Source organism: Carex rostrata, chromosome 15 (assembly GCF_964058835.1).
Source record: "Carex rostrata chromosome 15, lpCarRost1.2, whole genome shotgun sequence".
NCBI lineage: Eukaryota > Viridiplantae > Streptophyta > Magnoliopsida > Poales > Cyperaceae > Carex > Carex rostrata.
In genome coordinates, this window is record NC_135932.1 from 7,457,695 (window position 1) to 7,484,294 (window position 26,600).

The window sequence follows — 26,600 nt, forward strand, 5'->3', positions numbered from 1 at the left end:
TTTGCTACCTAAATTTCATATTCATTTTCGTTATGACATCATTTCATTTCATTTAATATCATAATTATATTTTTCAAAACAGACTAAACCGAACTAACCAAATTATAATGGTTCAAATATGATATTTATTTGAGTGAGTCTATGGTACTATGCATATTACGATTTGGCACCGTGTTACGGCTCTATATTCGAGTTTTCAAATCCTAATGGTCGATCCGAACCGTTCATCTTGTTCTCCATATTAATATGTGTTTGGAGACCAAATTTTACATTTTTTGAAATTTTTTTACTATTTTTTTTAGATTTATTGAAAATCACTGTTTTTGGATGGTCCAGAATTTTCAGATCAAGTGATTTTCTAAATATCTAAAAAATAGTAAAAAAATTTCAAAAAATGTAAAATTTGGTCTCCAAACACATATTAATATGGAGAACAAGATGAACGGTTCGGATCGACCATTAGGATTTGAAAACTCGAATATAGAGCCGTAGCACGGTGCCAAATCGTAATATGCATAGTACCATAGACTCACTCTATATATTTTGTTTGGTTCAATCATCGCTTCTTTTTATTTTGATTTGGATATTTAGAATATCTACATATTTTGTATGAAATTGAACAATGTGTGTAATTTTATCATGATATTTATTTCTATTATATTACTAATGTATGTTGGTTCAACTAAACAAACTAAAATTTAATTTGATTTAAATAGCTCGGTTGTTATTCGATTGATCCAGTTGAATTTTTAAAAACAAAAAAAAAATTAATTTTGACTATTTTAACATCCCTAGAAATTTTCCTTTTAAAAAAAATCAATTTTCTCCATCTCTATTTCTCTCACTTATTAAACCGACATTTTTATTAATATCCAAACTTAATTATAAATTATCAAATCTGCTCACATATTAGGGGAAAACATTTGACAATCAATGTTTGTTGGAAAATAGGTGGGGTTTTGTCAAATTTTTATGTTTCTTTTAATTAAAAAAGATGCGAAAAACATTAATGTTCATTGAATAAGTATATCTTTGATAAATCTTTATTCATTGAATTTGTATTAACAATATGTAACTTTCCAAAAATTTATAACTGTCCAAGCACTAAATAAAGAGAAAAAGGTTTGGTCCCTAACCCTTCATCCCCAAGTGGTCTCCTGAGAGCTGCAACTAGTTTAACTTTCAATTTGTTTCAAAATTAAAGAACATCTATTATGTTTTTCTTCTCCGATCATTCTCTTTCATTTTATCAACAATCTGTAACGAATTTTGTGAATCTAAAATATTAACGTTTTCTACTTAATTTCTCTTTTCAAATGAGATCCATAATAAAAATACTTAATTTTATCAAAATATGTGCTATTGGATATGTAGCTTGCATTGTCATTTCTTTCTTGTATATTTTTTTTTATTATCAATTTTCATATTGTAAACTTATTTTATTTGTTTCGTTAAATTTGAAGTGGGGCATCGACCTACTTGCTTAAAATAGTTTCTTAGACATGAAAATCAGAACTAATTTATAATAATTCGTGAGAAAGGGAAAATCAAGGGAAGAAAAGAGCTCGGTCCGTGTGAATTCCTTGAGATGATAATTTTAATATGAAGTTGATGCGAATATTTGCTTAAATGATATGGGAAAAAAAATCGTTGTACTGCGACCAATTAAGGGGAAACATTTGACAATCGGTGTTTGTTGGAAAATAGGTGGGATTTTGTCAAAAAAATTCATCTAAAGTCAAGCTTAAACCGTCTAATTCAGATCAAAATTCGCTTAGACAGTTTAAATTTACACAAATGTTTAAATTTATTTGCACAAATTTCAACGCAAATTGAACGTTTTAGACTCGACTTTGAACAAAATTTGTCCAAAACTTCTTAGACAAAATCCGATTACTTAAAAATATCCAAGACAAGAGTCACTAAAATATTTTTATAAAAAATGGGATGTGTTCATCAAAGCGTGTTGACTAATTACAATGCTCTTAGAATACTAAAAGCATGAATTTTCATATATACAGTATTATATAAGACTAAATTATAGCATATAAAGTGCTATTTTAAGTTTTCAATTTTTCGTAGATGCTTTCGTAGATGAAAATAAATAACTTAAAAATATAATAGAAGCGTGTTGAAAATAAATAACTTAAAAATTAGATAATTGATGTTTTCGTAGATGCTATTTTAAGTTTTCAATTTTTCTAAACTATTATATTCATCTTAAAAATATTAATAGATAACGCTGTAGAAGTTGAGAAATACTATAAACGATGAGAAACATTTTGGTCATCTTTTATAAATGAGACTAATACTTATACATTAGACTAATTTTTATTAATGGTAAACAAATAAAAATAAAATAAAAAATGGGAATAGATTTTGTGGGATTTCTAAAATTGAAAAGTCATCCACGCTGTTGGTAAATTTGTATCATCTAAGGTAACAGATATTTCTATTTGGATCTGTACTATCCAATCAAAATCCGCACGACTATTAAAGTGGCTCCGTGCATTCTATCTGGATTGGCCTGGCTTCCTATCAGACTTCCATGATCCAAACATAAATATTCTGTTACCTCAAGGGGATATGGATTCTTGTATGACATCCAGCCTAAACGCCATTCTAGACAGAGGCCACTGCCAATCAAAAAGAAAAGAAAATAAAAAAGCCTGGATGCCATTAAAACAGAGACCTTTGCCAAAAAAAAAAAAATCATGTTATCATCAAGAGGCCGGAACAACATACTATCAGATCCAAGAGGCCAGAACAACATGCTCATAGATAAGATTTGTTCATACATGTTATCATCAAGTATGCAATCTGCTAAAGCTACCTACCTGCTTACAAAATCATTCAATAGGATTGAAATCATCTTTTAAGAGATTGTGCATCTTGTTGGCCTTCCTCATATTTCCTGTAAAGGAAACAATGACTGATAAAGATGCAGCAAAAATTTGATGTAGAGTAAATTTAATAGGGTAAAAGGATGAATCAATTTGAAATGCTTGTATCATTGACAATTTATCCAAGTATTGTAGATACATTTTAGTATGTTCATTGAGTAATTAAGCTGTTCTTCTTCATGTGGCATTAATGATCTGGCTATTAGTTATGGGACCTTAATGGACTGGTTGTGATAAGACATTCTGGTGCCCATAACAGTTACAACTCTTCAATGGTAACAACAAACTTTTGGTTGGTTTGCCAGAAAGATTACCAGTACTTAATGCCCCCACGGTCCTAATAAGACTATATAAACTGTACCTTCTTCGTTGTTACTTGAGTGGTGATCTTGCATTGTGTTGTTCATTAATTACATGTTCACGTATTTCCTTCTCAATCTGGCGGCGGAAGGGAGCAAATTCCTGGCTGTTTCTTATTGTACTCAGCACGGTCTCTGAAGGAGGCAAAGTGAGGTGCTCAGGAATCTTCCATTCAGCTGCAGACTTGTCAACCTTGAACCTTTTCCTCTTCAACTTTGCCTCAACCTCATACAACGCTAAAATAGCTTGTTCCCTCTCTGCCTTTACAACTTGCATCTGAGCTCTGAAAATCTGCAATTGAGCATCGCGTTCCTGAAGCAAACCTTCGTAGCGTTTTATTTCTTTTTGGAAGTACAACTCCTCAGCAAGAACTCCCTCCAAATGCTCGACATACCCCTCGAACTTAGACTTCTCCTTCTCCCAGGCGGATGCTGCACGTGCATGTTCTGCCTTCAGCCTCGCCACCTCAGCCTCTGCCCAACAACATTGTTCCTCCAACACATCCTTCTCCTCTCCTAGAGTCCCAGTTCTATCTTTGGTCTGCCCAATGTCATCATCAACCTGGAATCAACATAAAGTCAATTTAAAGCCATAGTGCCATACTATACTATACGTGAAGGTATTTTAAATTAGAGTAAGGTTTGGGTGCTATGGATAGCATAGAGGACTACGATGCTACGGCTCAATATTCGAGTTTTCAAAATCTTAATAGTCGATCCAAACCGTTCATCTTGTTCTCCGTATTAATATGTGTTTGGAGACCAAATTTTATATTTTTTTAAAAATTTTACTATTTTTTTAGATAGGTAGAAAATTAAATATCTAAATAGTGTAGAATTTTTTAGATTAAGTGATTTTTTACCTAACTAAAAAAATAGTAAAAAATTTCAAAAAATGTAAAATTTGGTCTCCAAACACATATTAATATGGAGAACAAGATGAACAGTTCAGATCGACCGTTAGAATTTTGAAAACTCAAATATTGAGCCGTAGCACCGTAGCCCTCTATGCTATCCATAGCGCCCAAGCCTCTTTAAATTATACATGAATAATTACATTATTTGTAATGATATCATGCGAATAACAAGTATTTTCTTTCATAAACGTAGTTATTGGGATTGTTTTATTTTAAGGAGATCATCTATTTCAATGCAAATCAAAAGATGTTTGCATCTTTTTGTTGCATTTAACGAAGATATTTTCTAGTGTACATTAAAATCAACAAAAAAAATTTGGGTTTAAAAAACAGAATTTACAACCATCAATTGTAATATAAATTGTCATCCTTTATGACAGGAATAGAGGAGGAATACTTACGTTATTGTTTTTCCAATGACATATTTGGAAGCATTCCTAGATAAAAAATAGCAAATATTTGTTGCATCTAATTAAGATATTTTTCAACCTTTACAAAAAGCAACAAAATATTTTGGGTTTAAAGCAACAAGAATTTATAATCAACAATTATAACAAGCAGATATCATTTATAACAGGAATAGGGAAGGAATACTAGGTTATTGGTTTTCTATTTCTGTTTACATAAATAGCAAGTATTGTTAAAAGAATTTATACGTGCTTTCATGAAAATATCTCCAAAATAAAGCCCCATCACAGTTGTAAACTAAACCTGGCCCGTTTTGCTGAGTAACAAAAGAGGGGCAATGGAAGGGTTGAAGGAGCAGGAACTCAAACAAAAGAGGAGAAAGCAAGAAAGATGAAATAATTAGAGTTAATAAAAGAGAGGAGATTTATCAGGCCGGAAATAATGCAGGAGATAGTATTGGTAGACGCGCTGCTGCTTGTCATAGACATCACCATAGCTAGATCGGACAATCACAGAAAGTGGAACGAATTGAAGATTTCAAGAGGAATGCATAACAAAGTGAGAATGATTTAGGGCAATAACCTTTTATAGCAGGGGTTTCCATTTTGTTATCTCCAAATTACCCTCTTGATCAGACGGCAGCGGCTAATCATAGGCTATAGCACACAAAATCCCAACCGCTCAATATACAAACTCTAATAGCTCACATCTTACACTCATTCGTACCTATGCGGCGCTTGTACCATCTAAGAAAAACAAGAAGTATCTCGTTTCTCTGAAATTAAAAAAAAAAAAATGAAGCTCTAACCAGCCGGCTCCCAATCATATCCATCTTTGCTGTCTTCATTGTCATTATAAATTGAGACATTGAATTGTTCTTATTGTCTCCTACTTAGTGGTAAAGAGAGCAGAATCACAATAGCTTACTACCCTACAACTACTGAAAAATCCCCGAAAAATTTAGGTTCCAAAGTTTGTTACCTTTAAATAGTCAATAAAATATGTTTATTATTTTAATCCTTTGTATGCTTACTAAGATTGATTGTTATATATATTGGAGCTTTTGGTGGTTGGAAGAGGAAAGGAAAAATAATTGTCAAGAGGAACATCTTTAAAAGGAGAATGAACACCCAAATGTATCGAATTTGATAGTTCTAGTTCTTTCCTTTGGTAGGATTATTTCCTATCAACTGCAATGATCTTCAATTTCAGTAATTTCTCATTTTTATCTTTTTGAATAATTGGTGCTTTGTGAAGCTCTTTGCAGTGAAAGAGAGCAAAGGGACAAAAAAAATATGAAATTGCACCAAGTCAATCCTAAAGATTCACAGCCTATTATTTTCAGCATATATTTATTTTGCAGCTTAGACACATATTATTGTCTTCATTTTGTTCTTTCTAATTATTTCTTGAAATCCTTTCATCATGTGGGATTATACATATAGAGCTACTAATGGCTTTGCATTGTAACATATCTATATCTCGTTAGCAAAGGTTCTTTATAGCTGAATTAATTTGTTTTGTTTGAATTATTTCTTTTTGTTGTTCTATTTTTGTACTGAAAAAATGTTCCTTGCTTACTTTTGATATATTACTATCAGTTTTTCTTAACCTATAAGGTGGTACAAACAGTTGGATCAATGTTACCAGGAAACAAATAGATATGCATAGATAGAGGCAGAAAGGGTCAAGCCCTCCTTTGATTAAATGAGCAAAGTTAGACCTCTTTTCCGATATGATAAAGATAACCCTTCAATATTTCCTCTGTTTTGATAATCGATGTGAAGTGTGTTTTTTCTAGATTTTTTACCTTTTCGTATTTGCACTTTGTCTTTCCAAACAAATTCATACAGAGTTATTGAACACATACTGTGGTAAAATCTCCTAAGTTTCCCTAGCACAACTGTTTGACGTTGTTACATGGAAGCAAATAAGCATTTATATATGACTTATAAAGGTCTCGTATTTCACTGAAAATTCAAACAGCGTCCTGTCCATACTGGGGACCGTATCAAAATCAAGTTTCAAATGAAATTGTAATGCAAGTACCTGATGATGTGGTGAGCCATCATCAGAATGGTCAACATCAATCAGCTTTGGAAAGTTAGTAGGATTTGCACCAGAACTCCCACCTTGATTCACTAAATTTCCCATGCGCTCCTCCAGAGACTTTCGTGCACTGTCAATAAAGTCCTCCAGAACCGGGTCGTCTACCGGCAATTCCTCGATGAGGCATACATCTTCAATTCCCACAGTGTCATTCTTCCCCATCCTGGGACCATGTTTCCATTTCAGACTGAATTTGCAAGTGCATTCTTTCTCTTCTGTACCATCATTGGCCCTGTGTTCTGACCGGGAAACCTGGCGTTTAAAAAAGCACCAAGAGACCGTATTTGATGAGTAATATACTTAATTCAACTACCAAATAAACAGCATTTGTATCATTCATCATCGCATGCAAGGTTTGAGAAACCAGAGTTTTCTTTGAATTAAGATTTAAGAAGTATAACAAAGCACTAAGAGATCGCATTCAATGAGTAATGAAGTTATATTCAAAGACCAAATAAGCAGTGTGTTATTGTTTATTATCGCATTAAAGGTTTGCAACACCAGAGTTCACATTTGGTGCAAGTTTTCTTGCCGATGAGCAGATCTAATATTTTTTATTTCTGAAAATGACAGGAAGTAACTCCTATGGCCAACCAAATTAACAATTTGCTACATTTTGGCTTTATTTCTAACTAATGATTACAAGCTAGACTTGGAAAGAAAAATAAACAGAGAATACATGATTCAATGCAATGAAAATTAGATGGTATGTACAGAAGATGATAAAAGGCTCCTTAAATCGTGTTCCACATTGACTCTGATATAACAGAACTCATTTTCTTATGAAGTTGTATTCTTCAAAGTTTTTAGCCCAAATATTAACTTTATTTAATGAAAAGAATGACAGACACAACCCTGAATCAAATTACAAGAATTAGTCCTGGAACAAAACAATGAAACCTAAGAAGAGAAACCAGTATTTGATTTTTTATATGTTCACTTACTAGAGAAGTACATAATTAACTTTTGTTCAAAATTAAATAATTACAGTAAACTGCACCAGTGAAATAGCCATTTCTTTACAGAGGGTAAAACAGGTTAACCAGAAAAGGAAGAAAAAAATCTTTTAACTTTTTAATTTCGTTAACCACATCTAAGTGAGAAGCTTAAAGGGGCAAATGGATGTCAGTGAGAAAGATGGGATACTAGCTAGCATGATTGCAATTTTATAATTTATGGCAATCACACGTTTGGAATCCTTCTATTCTCTTACAATCAAGCTTAACAAAACTTGTGAGAATTAGATTTAATGGTGTTCAATTGTCAATATGATGTGCCACTGAGGAGTAAGCTTAGCCAATTCACATCTTGTTTTTCCCTTTTTTCCCAAGTACAGAAGTAGCAAACAAGCAATTAATAGCAACTCTGTTAAAAATTTCTATATCCAACTAATTATTATCTCACATATTTAAGAACCTTTTCTATTTTCTATTTACAATTTCCTGGAAATAGCACAAGTTACTACCTAAACATGCTAGAGCATCAACAAGTGGAGCCAGAAAGTATAAGCCATATATATTTTTTATATTTTTTTTTTTGTAAATTATAAGTATTTTTTCTATAATTTTTCTCCAAAAACATAGTGAGATAGGTATATTATGAAATTTCTTTTCGCCCCTGTTACGTACATGACCTTATTGAAACTAAATAAATTGTTTGTTAAATGCTAAAACCAACTTACAGAATCCACCGTTGCATCGTGGAACAAGAGCTTGCCAGTCGGGAACTCGTGAGAGGCAAGCACCACCATTCCTTCGTAAACTTGTCCGCATTGCGAATCCTGAAGCGGTTTTGCCGGGAGGCGAATCCTGCCGAGCAGCTCCTCAATCTCGTCCAGGCTCTCAAATTGATCGCTATAGTACAATTCATCGAAGAAGTTTACGTAAATCACGCGGAGGACTCCCTCAACCTTAGCGAGCTTCACGATGTGCCACGCGTCGTGGGTGGGGCAGCGGAAATCGACATCGTTGGAATACTGGGGCTGGCTGCTTGCCTTCCTTTTTAACGCCATTGTTGATCGGTTGCTGAAGAGGAGAGAAGTCGAAACAACGAAAAAAGCTTCAAGCGGAGGTGGCACGGGCGAGGAGTGAGGTAGTGGCTTCGTAAGTTGTAACAGAGTCCCGTCGGAAGGGAATTCACATCCCCTCGGGTTACCTGGTTGAGTACAATTGAAACGGACGGTCTATCATTGTTATTTTAACTTAGCACGAATCTCAAAGCAAAAATAATGCTACTGCCGTAACTGCCCCCGCGCCATCCTGAATAGGCACCGACTGAGACAATCTGAACCGTTCGTTTCAATTGCGTTGAGTCAGGTACCTGGGAAGATACGGATCGGAAGGAAGGAGTCGTATCATGAATTCGTTTGATTTGATAGGACGAATAAAATTGGTTGTGTGATTAATGCAAATAATCGGAGTCTTCCGAGAGTTTCCGATCCGATATTGAACCGACTCCTCTTGCCCGAATTCGTATCCTCCGCGTTAACTCAAAAAAGAATCATTTGAGTTAATGTATCTGGACCGTCCAATCTTCTTTAAGATCTAAAGAATCCGTGTGGACTAGATCTACATTAATATCTGAATTATAAGCTATGGTTGGATTGACTCCGTTTAAAATCAAACGGCCGAAATGCATTAACTCAAAAAATATTTTTTTTTTAGTTAATGCAGACATGCGGACTCCTTTTGTCCGATAACCTCTTCTTTCTTTCTATCAAAATTTCTGTGGAATCTATATATGCAATGATTACATTGTATTATTATCTATTAAAGTTATATGGATAATATTTGATGTTGCATTATATTTAACAAATCATATTTAATTTATATTTTTTTTTTCTTCAACTCATATATCTGTTTTGTAAACAGAACTCCATAAACATTTTAGTATGTTGGGAAATTTGATGTAACGTAGGTTCTTTAGTTTGCAATAAAAAAATTATAATGACATTGTTGCTCAATAAGAGTAAAGCTAGGGTGTGATGTGCTCACCAAAAGAGTTTGGTGAACACAACTCTAAAAGTTTATCAGATCAATTTCAAATGCCGAATCCAAACCGTTAAAATCCACGTACTTCATAAGTGATGCATGTACATGCAAAATTTTGAAAGTTTAGAGTTTATTTGCTACACAGTCAAGCGGTCAAAGAAATTAACATTTTATAAGTTAATTTATAAGTTGTTTTATATATTCGATTTTTATTATTTTTTTGACCGCTTGACCTTGTAGCAAATAAACTCGAAACATTGAAAATTTTGCATGTATATGCATCACTCATGAAGTTAATGGATTTCAATGGTTTGAATTCAGTATTTAACATCGATCCAATATACTTTTGGAGTTGTGCTCACCAAACTCTCTTGGTGAACACATCACACCCTAGCTTTGCTCTTGTTAATAATAATAATATTTATGGAATCATGATTAATTGTGAATATAAATTAACCGTGTATCTTCTCATCTTCGATGTCCCTGTGTTCAAACATGAATTTAACTGCATTTTTATCAAGAGAAGGGATCCACTTACACATTTTTTTAGTGACATCGGATTACAATTTATATTTTTAAAGTCTAAATAGTCGATTCAAACCGTTCAACATGATGGACATATTAAAGCGGAATATATTAAAATGTGCCTGTCGATCAAATTTCTATTTTTTTTTGAATTTTTTTTACTATTTATTAAGATGGGTACAAAAATTTAATGGTCTGAAAACAACGTTTGTGTAAAATACTTAATAAATAGCAAAAAAGTTCAAAAAAATGTAAATTTGATCTGGAAGAACATTTTAATATATCCATTATGTTGAACATTTTGGATCAATTGTTTGAATTTTGAAAACTTTGTAAATGTAAGTGTAATCTAGTGTCATCAAAAAAGGATGCAAGTGAATACCTCCTCTTTTATTATTAATTGTACCACGATTTATTGTTTCCATATAAGTTTAAGCAAATATACGCCTCAACTACAGAAAAAAAATTATACTCCCGTAAATGGAATTCCCTTCGGACCTAGTTCATCTTTTCTTCCCTTGATCTTTTTCTTTTTAAGATTTTTTATATATTACTTCATGGGATTATCATGTCTGACAAATTTTTTAAGTTTAAGTAGGTCGATGCCCACTTCAAATTTTATTAATCAAGAAATTAAGTTTACATATTCACTCTTTACAAATTTCATCACATGTTACGAGTATAAGTAGAAAATTAATTACTACTTTTCTCTTTAGATCAAGTAATTTTATATCTATTTGAAAAAAAAATTATGAAAAATATATAAAATTTGATCACCAAATACATTTTATATTATATGGTAAATTTCGCTAGAGATCACTAAATTTTATTATTTGTCATGAATTGGTCGCTCAAATTTGATTTGTTCATTTTTAGTCACTCAACTTTGTCATTTGTTCCAATCAAGTCACTCTATACTTTTCCGTCCAAAATACTAACGGAATATGCTCATTCCATTAGTATTTTGGACGGAATATGCTCATTATGTTAGTATTTTGGATGTAATTAATATATACCATTAATATTTTGAATAAAATGAGAATATTCCGTTAAGATTTTGGATGAAAAAGTATAGAGTAACTTGATTTGGATAAATGACAAAGTTAAATGACTATAAGACAAATCAAACTTGAGTAACCAATTCGTGACAAATGTAGTGACCTCCAGCGAAATTTATCCTAGATTATATATTATGTTGATAATTTAGATCAATTATTTGGACTTAAAAATAGAGATATTAATTTATAGTATTGTCACGCTCGGACCATGGTAGGGTCACGCAACGACAGAATGAGATCCTAGCATCCACAACTCGTCAACCTACGTCACAAACTTTAAAAAAAAAAAAAAAAAAAAAAAAAAAAATCAGCTACAAAGTTATGTATCCAGTCATTTAATGACATACTTCCCTATAACTGGTCAGTATAGAAGCAATAAAAAAGAACAAAATAAATCCACACAAAATATAACATTACGTATTCATATTAATTTAACCGTTAAATCTAGATTTTTAGATATCACAATACTCAGTTAAATCTCAGAAATATATTTTGATTTCTAGACCCAATATTCCATTAAATAAACCCTCATAATCCAATATCTAGATAAAGTACAATAGTTATTATTCGAACAAATCAAAAGAAAAAAGATAGATTAAATTGCAATAGCTATTTGGAACAATCCACGCGACGTAAGATCAAAATTTAATCGAATGGATTACAAAATTTCCTTTTTATTTCTTCTAGTTTTCTTTATCATTTCTCTCTCATTGTTTTTTTGTTTTTTTTTTCTTTAGCTAATTGATCAAAGAGGAAAATAGAGCATTTATATGGTTAATTTAGGAAAAAATTTATATGCATGTCCTACATGACTTGAAAAGATAATAAAAGTGAATTTGCAAATATTTTTACCTGAATTGTGAGAAATTGATTTTCTAAATAATTTAAACTTTTCTTAATATCTTCAATTCTATTTTCATCTTCTGTAACACATCTCTTTATTTTCTTGCAGAATGAGATTCTTTCTAGAGCTGTCCATCAATTCTAGGATAGAACTGGGAGAAAAATAGATATTTCACCGAGAGTTCTCTGTACTCAATATGTATATGCAGTGGTAATTGATCTATTAATACTACGATGGCTTTGGCTACCAAGAGCAACAAACACCTTTGTCTTGTCTATACCGCACAACTCCTATTGTTACCACACTTACAAAAAACCTCATTGTAACTACATAGGTTCTGGGAGAGTATTTTGCATCTCAGCTTCAATTGGAGGGTTCCACTGTTGATTCCACTGATGTCGATCATTTTATGCCATACGTGAGTCGCCATTGTTTGAGGTGACATTGGTTTTTAGATTATACTGAAAACACTAATGGACTCGAGGAATTAACTTGTCTTGATGTTGGAGGACTTGAAGGGGAAAAAATAAGCAACTGGATGCAATTGTACATGCTCAAGCTAGATCTGGTCATTGCGGGTATGCAATCTGAGACTGAGGTGAGTTGTGAATTTACATTATGAAATTCTCCATATATACCTCCGTCATGAATAAATTATGGTAATTTGAGGGGTATGTATAAATTAAATATTACTCCCTATAACATAAATGGTAATTTAAGGGTACATGTGAAATCAACTTCCTTTTTGTGTTTAATTAGGTGGTAGGAGATGGAGAGCCAGACAGTTGTATTACGTGTATATTAATTCGCCACGTGTCATTAGCTAGCCACACTACAAATCTTACACCATCAAATTGAATGCAGACCATCTACTCTAAATCCTAAAACAACTAGAAATATATATAATTCCTCCAAACAATTGCTGAGCATTTCTACATGTTTATGCTCGACTTCCTCATTCTTAAGTTTTTCTCAAAGACTGTCAGGACACACAGATCTGAGAAGGTTAAAATGTTAATTCCTCTTTCAGATTTGCCAAGGGTCAATGTCCTCTTCGATCGTCTTTTTACGTTGTTCTTCCATTTGTTATTCTCGAGTTGATTACCCTTGGTACTCCTGTTATTCCGGTAAAGATAAGGTACAGTCATAGTACTTTGTAATGTTTTGCAATATTTTATTTGAACTCAATATACCTGCACTAGAAAAGGAGAGCAAGAAGAAAAATTTTGTTCAAACCGTTTGCAACTCTGGAATTTTAGTTTTTGAAAATTGGAAAAAAAAAAATGATGAAATTCAGTTTAGGATACCTAATCTGTGAACCTCGAAATATTTCACCTGTTAATCTATTCAATTAGGCAGTGGTCATAAATTTAGCACGTGTTTCATATTTCTTTATTTGAGGAAAAATATATTAACATTTTTGTTCTCCTAATTCAGGTTAGAAATTAAAGGACAACCATACCGGAAATTCACAAGTAATTTTGTAAATAAAAACTGTTGAAATGGGCCCTTTTTTTAATAAAAACTGTTTTTACCATTTAAACAACAAGCAGGAGGACAGCCTCTTAACAAAAGTCCATTAAGACATAATTAATTCGGTAATAAATTAATTTTAATAAATATTGGATGGCCTATAATAGGACAGACGCACTTTAGCAAATACTTGGAAATAATATTATTCTAAGAAATAAACATGAACACCAATCACAAACAGTTAGCCTAATAACCCTAGCTAAGACATGTAGTATCAAATTTGTCTATCTTACATTTCCAAAATTGATAATTGATTGAAGGAAACATGCCACTGCCAGGCTTTAAAAAAAAATAAAGATAATAATTGAAGAAAGCAACACACAGAAGCAAGCAAAAATTTAGTATAATTTAATTAATCATACATGCGATCGAGCCGCTCAGCTTTACAAGCGCATTTTCATATGCCTTCAATTCATGTAAATTCAGCTCCTCTACACCATTGACAATGGCCTTGTTAAAACCACCATCGCGCTCATCTATATAAATAAGGAAAAATGCATACGGTGTATAGCAAGGTAGCAAAAGCTGAATCTAAAAGCAACAGGGGCAAGCTTTCTTTTAACCTCCGTTGCTGCGAAATTTACCATTGTATAAACGAAAGAGAAAGTTAAATATCCTGAACCCATAAAATCAGGTAATGAACATATTTCCAAAATCATATGTGCATGTACATGATTTCTTTCCCTTGATCTTGTGCAAAATTTAGCGACAGTTCTTAATTGTTTGTTCTCTAGTCTACGTAGTAATTTCGACAAAATTTAGCAAAAAACAAAAATAAATGAAATATGAGGATGACAAGTATATCCCTGAGGAAGCAGCTATGAACAAACGGGATGATACCAGAGGCATTGTGTCTGTTAAATTGTAAAGTCCTGATGAAATTGTAATGTTTAAGCTAGATTTGTCTCTGTAAGTATGCATGAAATCAGAGATCTTTACGTAACTCTCCTTTTGTGTGTTTACCAATAATCCATACATGAGCAGACACCATCACTGAAGTGATGAAACCGATTAACATCTCTGACAAGTATCTCTCTTTTCGCAAACTTGGAAATCAATTTTGTAAAAAAGTGGCAATCCTCGCATAACCTTAGATTTTTGGCTATTCTAATAACCTCGCCCTTTTTCCCATTAATTAACCCAAATGCAAGTGCTGATTTCTCGCTATGCCTTAACAACAACCTCTCCTTCTCCTCCTGCTCAAGATCATAAAGTACCACTTTGGTATTTGGTACATAACCATGTCTTTTCATGGCGGTCACAAGCTCTACAAGTAATGCATGGATTTCTTGTGTTTGTGGATTCATTTCATCTACGGTTACAAACAAATGGACTTTGTTGAAAACCTCAATCCAGCTACAACCAGCAAGTTTAGGCAATGATTGTTCTTCTAGAAGCTTCTTGACTCGAGCAACTTCTTTTGGCATCTGTGCTTTTGTGTATACATCTGCTAAAAGCACATAATTCCCAGAGTTCTTAGGTTCATGGTCAAAAAGATGAAAGCATGCCAACTCAGCATACTCTACATGGCCAAATTTTCTACATACACCCAAGAGAGAGCCCCACACCTGCTGACTAGGCTCCACAGGCATCTCCTCTATTATTTTCACAGCTTCATCCAACAGGCCAGCACGACCAAGCAAGTCCACCATGCATGAGTAATGGTCTACATTTGGTACCACATTATATTTCTCAGTCATCAAATGAAAAATCCTCTTTCCTTCGTCTACTAACCCACAATGGCTACAAGCTCCCAAAACACTAACAAAGGAGACAACACTTGGTGTAACTCCTGACTGCAGCATTTCATCGAACACCTGAATGGCTTCGTGATATAAGCCATACATTCCATAACCAGAGATCAATGAGTTCCACGAAACGACATCTCTTTTACAAGAATTTACGTAATCAAACATACGGCGTCCCAAAACAATACTGCCAGCTTTTATATACATGGATACTAGAGCATTGTTAACAGAGAGAACTGATTCAAGCCCCCTTCGCAAAATATAACCATGTAATATTTTTCCTTGACTGAGTGCTGCTAGACCCGCACAAGCTAGTAAAACGGAGACAATAGTAACCGCATTGGGAGCGAGGTTCATGTCTCCACTCACCATCATCTCACGAAAGAGGTTCAATGCATCATACGGTCGTTCATTCCTTACATAGCAGCTAATCATGGCACTCCATGTCACCAAATTTTTAACAGGCATTTCGTCAAACAATTGCTCAGCATAGGATGTGAGCCCAAGTTTTGCATAGCAATCCAGCAAGGTTGTTGCCACATTGATGTGAGAATCATATCGTCTCCTAACCACATCACAGTGGATCTGTTTGACCCGGTTTGGGGCACTTGAAGAATCAGCTGAACACGCAATACAAGATTTGAGAGCATACGAGTAACTAAAACTGTCGAGCTCTACACCTGTCCAATTCATTTCAATGAAAAGTAACAGTGCTTCCTCTGCCTGGTCATCAGCTAGTAGCGCCTTTAGCATCGCATTCCATACAAATATAGTCTTAGTGGGAGTATTATCAAACACCTGCCAGGCGACAGAGAGCAAACCAAACCGATTGTACATATCAATTAGCCTGGTAGATAAAAATGGGTCTGTGTCATAACCCGAATCTATTATACACCGATGAATCACCGAGCCATAAGAGGGATTGTTCAACTGGCAACAAACGAGAATGAGCGATTCGAATGTGCGTTGCGTCGGCTTAGGTTCAAGAGGGAGGACCTTGAGTGCACGTGAGAGGTTTCCTTGTTTGCAAAGGATCTGAATTTGGTGGTTCTGGTTGTGGGCCATTGGAGGAGGCGATTTAATGGCGATGGCGGAGGAGAAGGATTTGAAGGGTTTATATTGAGGGGAGAAATAGGGTCTTCTAGTTGCTCTGGATTTGTGGAGGAAGGGAGTGAGGCCTGTTAGATGGAGGTTCGCCATTGGAAGTGGCAAAGGAATGTAATAAAAGGACTAGAAAAGAGGGGAAAAGAAGAGAAAGAGAGTAGGTGCGGCCATTGGAGGTGGAAGAAAAATGTGGGCATGGTGAGAAAGGGAGAGATGATGAAGAAAAGGGTTTTGGCGCTGCGTGGTGAGGATAAGTCCCAGCTGCATTCAAATGAGTGGTAACGGTTACCTCCTAATCCACACAATGATTTTTTTTTTTTTTTGTTGAAAATTTGGCAGTGGCTGCCAAATGAATCCACAGAATGAAATTAATTTCGTTAATATCTGGATTGATTCTTTTTGTCTATATCCATTTATAGTTGTCTTGGCCCAATATCAATCAGGTCTCCATCCAAATATTTACCAAATCAGTAGATTTTTTTTCTTCTTCTTTTTTTTTTTTGCTTGACACAGTTTTCAACGAGACACTTCACAAGTTAAACTATGAAACTTTCGAAGCGTAAAATTTTTCCTGTTGAAATTTTGCTTGACACAGATTTGAAGATAAAATTTTGACTGGTCAGCATCGATTTTTTTTTTTTTTTTTTTTTGAATCAGTAGAATTTTTACTTATTCAAAATTTAAATCAGTAAAAAAATTACCGATCATTAAGTATATGAAACAATTAAGATACTCATTTTGTTTCTCTTTCTTCTCTCTCAATATTTTCTACCGATAAAAAATTCTTCTTTTCAATTTAGAGTCTGATAAACCAACCATACTCCCCTACTATATATTCAAATATGATGTTATTTTGGGATTATATTATGAGAAACAATGATTTTAATCTATTTAAATAAATAGTTACAAAAATTCAAAAAATATATAAAATTTGGTTTTCAATTACATTCTAATGCGGAGATTATATTGATTGGTTCATATTGTATTGTTTGAGCTTTGAAAACGAAAATAAATAATGTGAGGTACGATGGAGCATGAAATAACCCTCCTTTATTTTGTTTTGCAGTGTAGGTTGACGGACTATTGGACAGATGTTAAGATCTTGTTTTGTTCTCGTGCGTCCGACTGGAGGTTGGGGCATGAAAAAATGAAATTAGAGTATTTGTTCTTCAGACTGTGTTTGAATCCTCATTTCTTTTGTATCGATATTCCATTTCAATTTGATTTGAATATCATCTGATGATTTGTCTGATATGACTTGATCATTTAATTTAAATATAATCATATTTAAATACATTTATCTAAACTAATTTGATTAATTGAATTTTTCCTGTGATGAATATTTTTTTTTTAATTTATCTCTAAACTATTCAATTTTATTTGATATTTTCTAATTGAATTGAATTTCGAGGACAAAATTAATTTTAGGTGGAAAGACTGTAACACACCTGTTAATTTAATTTAATGTTATTTGGATTTTTTTTTCTAAAAATTGATGTAGATTTTGAATTATTTTTGTATGTTACAATTATCAGGGTCCATTTTGTAATTAATAAATTAAATACCACCAATGTAAGTGAAAGTTGGTGCTTATGAAAATCCCTTTTCGGTTTATACAACAAATTATGCATCACATGGAAATTTATAAATAACATAATCCTTCCCAATAAATAATTAGAAGAGTGAAGCACCTTCAAAAAAATCATGCATTATCATTTTTCTTTTAAAATAACATAATCCAGGTGCTTCGTGCAATTTTTCATATCAAATATTTTCATAAACTCTAAATCCTAAACCCTATAAAATATAGTTTTAAAAAAAAAAATGAAGATCAAGCCTCTAAATTCTATATCTTTTTATTTCAAAAAATAATTTTTCTTATTTAGATTTTGAACCCATAATTTTTCTTTAAACCTTAGCAAATATTAGTTACAACTATTTTAAATATTAAAAGGAAAATGATAAATGTGAGATAATTTATTAAGATAATACTCATGAACAGAATTTTTAATAGTGTCAAGTTTTTATAATTAAATAGATATTGCGTTATCTTATATTATTATAAAAACAGAGTTTTGCAAGAGAACTAGAGAAGTCTGCCACGGCGGGAAATTAACTTTGGCAATTTCGTTGCGTACATTGAGGTTGGATCTGATCAAAAATTTGAAATCAATTGATACAACTTGACAGCATCTATCAAGAATTTCACACAAAAAAAAAAAAAAAAAAAAACTATGGACGCATGCAGCATGTTATAAATGCATTTCTATAGTACATATTTGCACAATTAATATTGATGAATCATGTAGAATTACACAACTAAATTAATTCAACAAATTAATAATTATCACTTAGATAAGTACTGTCTAACTGTTCGAGGTTGAATTACGGTGGTTTTTTATATCAAGAGTTGTCACAATTTTTCATCCCATTGGGTTATAAAAATTAAAATCTAAATGTCAAATCCATATTGTCGAATGTAAAGCTACAAATGGATACATCCAGTACAAGCCAAAATGGACATCAAGTCACTTCTAGAGAATCATGCTTATCAACAAGAATGAATTTAACCTTACTTGGCTAATTAAGTTACAATAGTGAAACAGTGAAATTGTAATTAGGGTTTTTCATTCTCATTACTATAAATACACAGCAATTGTAATATATGAATAATCAAGTTTACAATGAATGAAATATAATTCAAAACCCTCCCTCCTCCTCCTTCTCTAACTTTATATAGAACTCTTTTTTTTTCTATTCCAAGAGGGGCACACCGTGTAAAAAAATTGTGATATTTTTCGTATAATTTGCACAAAATTATATGACAACAAAAATTAACAAACATATATTCATATATTATATATAAATATTATTAATTCGTATTGGAGACTCTTTAATTTATTTTGTGTTCGTTCTTTTAAATAATTCTAAGTACTTTTGTTTCCTTACTAATAATTATTCACATAGTTCGAATTAATTTTAATTTCTAAGCAATATAGTTTATTCATTTTGAACGATTAATAATTCTACTCTTAGATATGTTGCGTGTTTATATGCATGCCTTCTATCTTTTCTAAATAAAGAAATTAATCATGAGACCTATCTTTTACAATAATTTAAAAGAAATAATTCTAGTATGAAAAAACAAGTAGAATTGGAATTCGATGTTTACAATAATTTTTAAAATTTTGAAATTCAAACTATGAATCTCAAAGAGGGATGTATTCCTCTAATATTTATATGTATTTGAAGTTCATTTAAAAAGATTAAATCATTAAAACAAATTAATTTAGTTACGATAAGTTAATATTTTCATTCGTTTTTAAGTGTGTTATCTTGTACAAGGCGAGACATGGGATGCATTGTTCGTGAAAATAAGCAAGATAACTTTTGACATATATATGTTGTTTGAATCTGATTATGAGCAGGAGCGGAGCCAGACTTTCAAGTTATGGAGATCAAACGTGAAAAGTCAATCATATAAAATTTCTTGTTGCAAATGGAGGCCATTTTACACTAATTATAACATTTTACTATGAATTATATAGAAAATAAGTTGTAGATAAAAAATTTTGAAAAAAATGGGGTCAATTGACCCCATTCTTACACGATATATCCACCCCTAATTATGAGAAACGTGAAAGCACAAAGAAAATAAAAATAAAAATGCAAACTGCAATAATAGAAATAGTTGGCGCTAATTCAGAAGAAGAGAATGAGATAGAAAAAATCTATTTTTATCATGAGCAATGCAATAATCATTAACTATGAAATCGCAATTACAAAGTAATCACACGTTATTCATTCCTTTCCTATTTTCGTAAAATAAAGTAATGAAGAAAAATGACTCTAGCATGACATAGAATTGCCTTCCAATAGAACAAACCTAATATAGTTAATTAGGGGTGTTCAAATGGTTCGGTTTGTTCGGTTTTGAACTGAATTAATAAATTTGAGTTTAAATGATTCGGTTTTTCAGTTTAAATGGATCGTTTCGATTGAATTTTTGAATTATTTCAGTTTAAATGGATCATTTCAAAATCGACTAAACCGAATTGACCGAATTATATTGGTTTAAGTATGGTTTACATTTTATTTGTTTCAATTATTGCTTCCTTTCTTTCATTTTAGTTTAAATATTTTAAAACATATACATATTTTATATGGAATTGAACAACTTATATATGAGCATGTGTAATTTTCGTTTATAATGGAACCGAACCGAACCGAACAAACCAAAATTTACTTCAGTTTGTTCGGTTCGGTTCGGTTCTTAATCGGTTCGATTAGTTCAATTTTTGAAAAAAAAAAGACAAAAATTTGTCATTTTTACTTGAGTATACTCTAAACTAGCAATTAACTTTGTCATTATTTATAAAAATTATTTAAAAATAACATAGAAATTGGATCAACTGTACTAAAATTTCTTTATATTAGAAAGAAGGCACCTAATCATCGATTGGTTTCTTCATGCATTTCTATAAGGTAACAAATAACTGATTTGATTCTTTAGCTAATCGGATTTTCAGTAGCAGTGATTTATAAGTCTTCATGAAATTAAAGTGTTTCGGAGTCAAATTTGTTGCATGGGTCGTACAGCGTGGTGTAGCAACAGGAACTGAATAATTTTTTTTGAAATGCTTGATAGAGACTACCAAGTAGCCTAGTGAAAAGAAAAAGAGAGAAATTAAAAATCAAAATGACGAAGAGGATTAGCATGGGGAGGTAAAAGATAGAGATAAAGAAAATTAAGAATGAGGAGGCTAGGCAGGTGTGTTTCTCGAAGAGGCGTAACGGGTTGTTCAAGAAGGCGAGTGAATTGTCTACGCTCTGCGGTGCTGAGATCTGTATCATAGTCTTCTCTCGAGTCGGCAAGGCCTTCTTCTTTGGCCACCCCTCTATCGACTCCGTAAGTAGCTGACTGCTTCCTCTCTTTCTCCACTAAAACCAACTCTGCTGCTATTAACCATGGTAATTTATTATATTTATATATTTGTGCTCCTTAATTAATTTCTTCTTGTCTCTGTAGATATCTTAATTTCAACAATATTAATTGCTCACAAAATTTATTGTCATAATACAATAATCAGAGGTGGATGTACTATAGCTTATAGCTTATAATATTAAAGATAAAATTGCTATATGTATGTTAAAATTGACCCTATAGATTAAAATCCTTATGTGCATAATTGATTATATTTTGTTTATTGATTTTCTCTAATAGCTCACTATAAATTTATAAGTACATTTTTCAGCTAGACTATAAATCTAAGCTTGTGATCGAATTTACTATTATTTTTAATTATTATGGCATTTACCTACAATTCATATGGATGGCCTTGCACAAAATTAACATGATTTTAGTATGCAAATAGTGTGATCTGATCAAAGCAGAGTCCATCGAATTAGTCTCAAACGAAGAATTTGAACCGTTGAAACTCGCCTACCTTACGAGTGATGCGTCTAAATGTGAAAATTTTAAACATTTAAATTAATTTACTATAAAGTCAAGCGGTCAAAATTAGAAAGTTAATAAATTAATTTTAATGCATTCATTTTTTTTAACTTTTTTTGATTACTTGACTCTATGCAAAATTAATTTTAAAATTAAATTTTTTACATGTAGATGCATCACTCGTAAGGTAAGTGGGTTTACTCTAGTTTTTTGACATGTAGACGCATCACTCTAGTTTTACTCGCAAAATTAATTTCAAGAGGCTTGGTGAACTTAAGAACACCCTAGTTTTACTCTCTCTCTCTCTCTCTATATATATATATAGAGAGAGGAGGGATCTAATTACACTTTTTTTTTGTGACACCGGATTACACTTTATATTTTCAAAGTTCAAACAATCGATTCAAACTGTTTAACATGATGAATATCTTAAAATGTACTTGCAGATCAAATTTAAATGAGACCTATCTTTTTCAATAATTTAAAAAAAAAAAAATTCTAGCATGAATAAACAAGTAGAAGGTCTCATGATTTTTTCATACCAATCAGTACATGGACTAATCGGTAAATTTTTACTGATTTAAACTTTAAATAAGTAAAAATTCTACTAATTCAAAAGAAAATTTGATGCTGCCCAGTCAAAATTTTATCTTCAAATCTGTGTCAAGCAAAATTTCAACAGTAAAATTTTTGGAAGCTGATAATTAACCCCGCACCTCCCACTCCGCAATTAACCCTGCACAAAATACCAAAAAACTCCAGCTGTCATTTTTTTCATAAGATATTAATACTTACGTACAAAAGTATTTATCCCTAAGAACAAAAATATTTATCCCTAAGCACGAAAGTATTTAGGGGACCATGCACGTTTTTTTCATGGAGGGTGGGGGGAATCTCAAATCACATGGGGGACCATGCACGTTTTTAGAGGTGAATTTTTTTATCTCATTTCAATCTCGTCCACATTTCTCACGATCTATGAGAAATTTTGCGAATCTAAAACCACGAATGTTTTCTACGTAATTTTCTCTTTCAAATGAGATCCATGATGACATACTTTCGGACAAGTCGTTACAGAAGTATTTATCCATTATCGTGCAAGTATTTATACCTATACTTGAAAATATGTTTTTGCATATAATACTTATAATACTTGATATTAATACTTTCATATGTCAGTATAAATACTTATAATACATGATATTAATACTTTCATATGTCAGTATAAATACTTATAATACTTGATATTAATACTTTCATATGTCAGTAACTGTCATATGTAAAAAATATTTGTAAGTATAGTTATAAATACTTGCACAATGAGAAATAAATACTTATAATACTTGATAGTAATACTTTCATATGTCAGTATAAATACTTATAATACATGATATTAATACTTTTATATGCCAGTATAAATATTTATAATACTTGATATTAATACTTTCATATGTCAGTAACTGTTATATGTAAAAAATATTTGCAAGTATGTCATTATGGATCTCATTTGAAAGATAAAATTATATAGAAGACGTTCGTGGTTTTAGATTCGCAAAATTCATCATAGATCATTAGAAATATGAATGAGATTGAAATGCGATAAAAACTAATTTGGAGAGAGAGAGAGAGTGGGGGATGGAATGGGGGGAGTAATATAATTGTTCAAAATTTTTACGCTTCGAAAGTTTCATAGTTTAACTGTAAAGAGTCTCGTCGAAAACTGTGTCAAGCAAAAAAAAAAAAAAATTTTGATTTGGTAAATATTCTGGAAATACATCTTCTGTTATTCAAAGAGAATAACAGGAATTTGTTATTCAGATCTTAACTGTTTAAATTTTTTATGCATGAATTTAAACAAAAAATAAGTTTTTCATTTACAAATCTCAACAAAAACCAATATTTGAGATCAGAATAACAAATTTCTATTATTTCTCGAGAATAATAATAGATTTATTTATAAATATTCTATCAATCTTTCTGTGCATAAAAAAATATATAAATACTTTTTCCCTTTTTTATGTTTCTCTCTTTTTTGATATTTTCCACACAAAATTCTCATCGAAAAGAGAGGTGACGTAACATTATCAATTCATGCACTTGTTGTGCTGATTGGCCGATTTTTTATTAAAAGAAAAGAAATAAAATCGAGATCTCAAAAAATAAAAATAAAACGCTATGGTTTATAATGTCTAGGCACTATATATGGACGTTATAAACCATAAAGTTCAATTAATCTCATATTATAACGTTATATTTGGTTGTGGAGTAAAGTTCATGAAAATTAAATTGTTTGCTTCACTTTACTCTTCATATTTTACATTTTGTTTGGTAGTCTCTGTCTTTTTTTTTTTTTGAGGAAAAGCCCGTAGGCGGTAGTTTATGTCATGAATGGAATTAATCCATATAAAGGAGTAAGATATTGCAAAATGAACCCAACTATGATAGTGGGCCCTACAGGTGGAGTAAGTGTGAAGTAAGTTAATCTACTTAAAGATGTGGAGTAACTTACTCTGAATCAATGTTTTCAAATGCGGTATTATTCATGCATATGGAAGGGCACTGCATATTGCATATATGACATGTGGCCGCATATGCGGATTTGTATGCGGAAATATATATGCGGTTTTACTATGCTCTGTTAAAGAAATATAGATAAAATAAAACTAATTTATATTTAAAGACTTGTTTAGTCTAGTGGTTTGTGCTCTTTACCTTATTATAAATGTTATAAATTCTAATATTCTTTATCGCAAAATAATTTTTAGATTTTTTTTCAAGTTCGCATAGACCATATATGTGCCCGTATATTCAAAACCGCATGAGATTCTATATGCGGAAGATCACTGCATAAGCATATGCAATCACATATGTGGCCTATTCGGCCACATTTTTAAAACACTGCTCTGAATTAACTCACCTCTTACTCCATCTTACTCTATTTTACTTCTCGTTTGACTCTTTAAATATAAAGTAAGGAGTTTACTCTATCTCTTACTCCACAACCAAATATGATATAACAAAGAGTCCAAATCTGCTACAATCCCAGCTCCAATTTCAGGTTCTTGAAATCGGAGCTGAGATTTCAGTTGATTCCAATTCTTTAACAAATGGTTGCTAATTTTTTTTAAAAAAAAACATTGTAACTATATATTGTATAGTTTATAACGCTCAACACTTCAACTACATTATTATTATTTTTTTTTTGGTTTTTTGTTTTTTTGTTTAAAACCTACAAGAAATTCACCAATTTAAGGATTTTTGGTAATAGTATTTGCTTCAACCTTCAGTCACTCTTCTAGCTCAAAGGAAAATTCTGAATTCTGCTCAAGAGGAAGAACCGAAGTCAAAAACAAAAATACTGTAACTAAATATTATAAATTATAATGTTCAGTTATAATGTTTTTTTATTAGCGATCGAATTAATTGAATGTTATAGTTTATAATATTTAGTTACAGTGCTTTGGATATTATAAACTATAACATTATTTTTATATTTCGAAATCTTACAAAATTTTATCGATTTTTTATTTATTTTCCTATTAATAAAAAAATCAGCCAGATCAGGCAAACTATTTATACTGCCTATAATAACATAAATGGCAAATTAACTATTTATCAAAATGATGTTAACAATCTAAAAGCACAAACACAAAACCGGAAAATAGATAGAGATATTACAGCTGCATCTCGTCCTCATCCCAAATTGCCGATTTCAACTAAATGTATTTTGTGTGTTAAGTAACGTAGGTGCCTTGGTGGCATGCATGTTTTTGCATGAATTAGTAAAAAAAAAAAAAAAAAAAAAAAAAAATTCTCCAATGATGCCATGCTTTAGCTTGAAGTTTGTAAAAGTAGCTTCGCTGTAAACTAATTAGAATGCACTAAATTGACGGATTATCTTAGAAATATCGAAATTTGAGAAAGATTAAGAGCAGAAACCAATACTTAATTGCTCTTGAAGTGCTCGGCTAGTGGGCAGCGGCGATTAATGCAGTGCGATGGGGAAAAAGCGACAACAGATTTGAGTGAGAGAAGAAGGAAATAGGAAGAAAGCAAAATACTGTGCATCACAAACAATGGATGGGGACCTGATTGATATTGGGCCAAGACAACTATAAGCGGATAGAGAAAAAGAATCAATTTAGATAGAGTTGGAAAAATGGCACGAGAGCCGCTCCGTCATAGAACGGTACGGTTACGGTATGGAACGTCATGACACGTGTGATTGTTCTGTGCTGTGATTTGCATATCGCGTGCCGTGATTAGCTTTTGAAAAATTTGACACGGCACGTCACGTCACATAATCACACGAGTCACATATAATTAGAACAGTTACGTCTTAATTAAATAGTGAATCTTGAATAAATTAACTTAAATTATGAAAAAAATAGTTAAACATAAAAAACATAATTAGTTATGTTTGAACACGGTACTCGAGTCACGACGTGACTCGCATGCCATGACCACCTCTCAATATTTTGGTCACGGCACGGCACATGTCACTGTTCATTTAGTCATAGCACAGTACGGCACAAGACCAAAATTATGATGTGTTAGTCACGGCACGGCTTTCCACTCTAAATTCAGATATTAACGAAATTAATTTCAGTCTGTGGATTAGGAGGGAATCTTTCCAGATTAACCGTT

At 32.0% G+C, this 26,600-nt stretch overlaps 2 protein-coding genes across 2 annotated transcripts; both read right to left on the reverse strand.

The window, feature by feature from the left end:
- Positions 1-2,704: 2,704 nt before the first annotated feature.
- LOC144566665 (uncharacterized) lies at positions 2,705-8,797 on the reverse strand. The gene is made up of 4 exons (XM_078316697.1): positions 8,378-8,797; positions 6,637-6,948; positions 3,265-3,824; positions 2,705-2,914 (listed from the first exon to the last, which is right to left on the reverse strand). The coding sequence occupies exons 1-3, from the start codon at positions 8,705-8,707 to the stop codon at positions 3,276-3,278; spliced, it is 1,191 nt and encodes a 396-aa protein (XP_078172823.1). The 5' UTR covers positions 8,708-8,797; the 3' UTR covers positions 2,705-2,914; positions 3,265-3,275.
- A 5,080-nt stretch (positions 8,798-13,877) lies between these two features.
- Positions 13,878-16,693, reverse strand: CRR2 (Tetratricopeptide repeat (TPR)-like superfamily protein). The gene has a single exon (XM_078316641.1). The coding sequence runs from the start codon at positions 16,592-16,594 to the stop codon at positions 14,606-14,608; it is 1,989 nt and encodes a 662-aa protein (XP_078172767.1). The 5' UTR covers positions 16,595-16,693; the 3' UTR covers positions 13,878-14,605.
- Between the last annotated feature and the right edge of the window lie 9,907 nt (positions 16,694-26,600).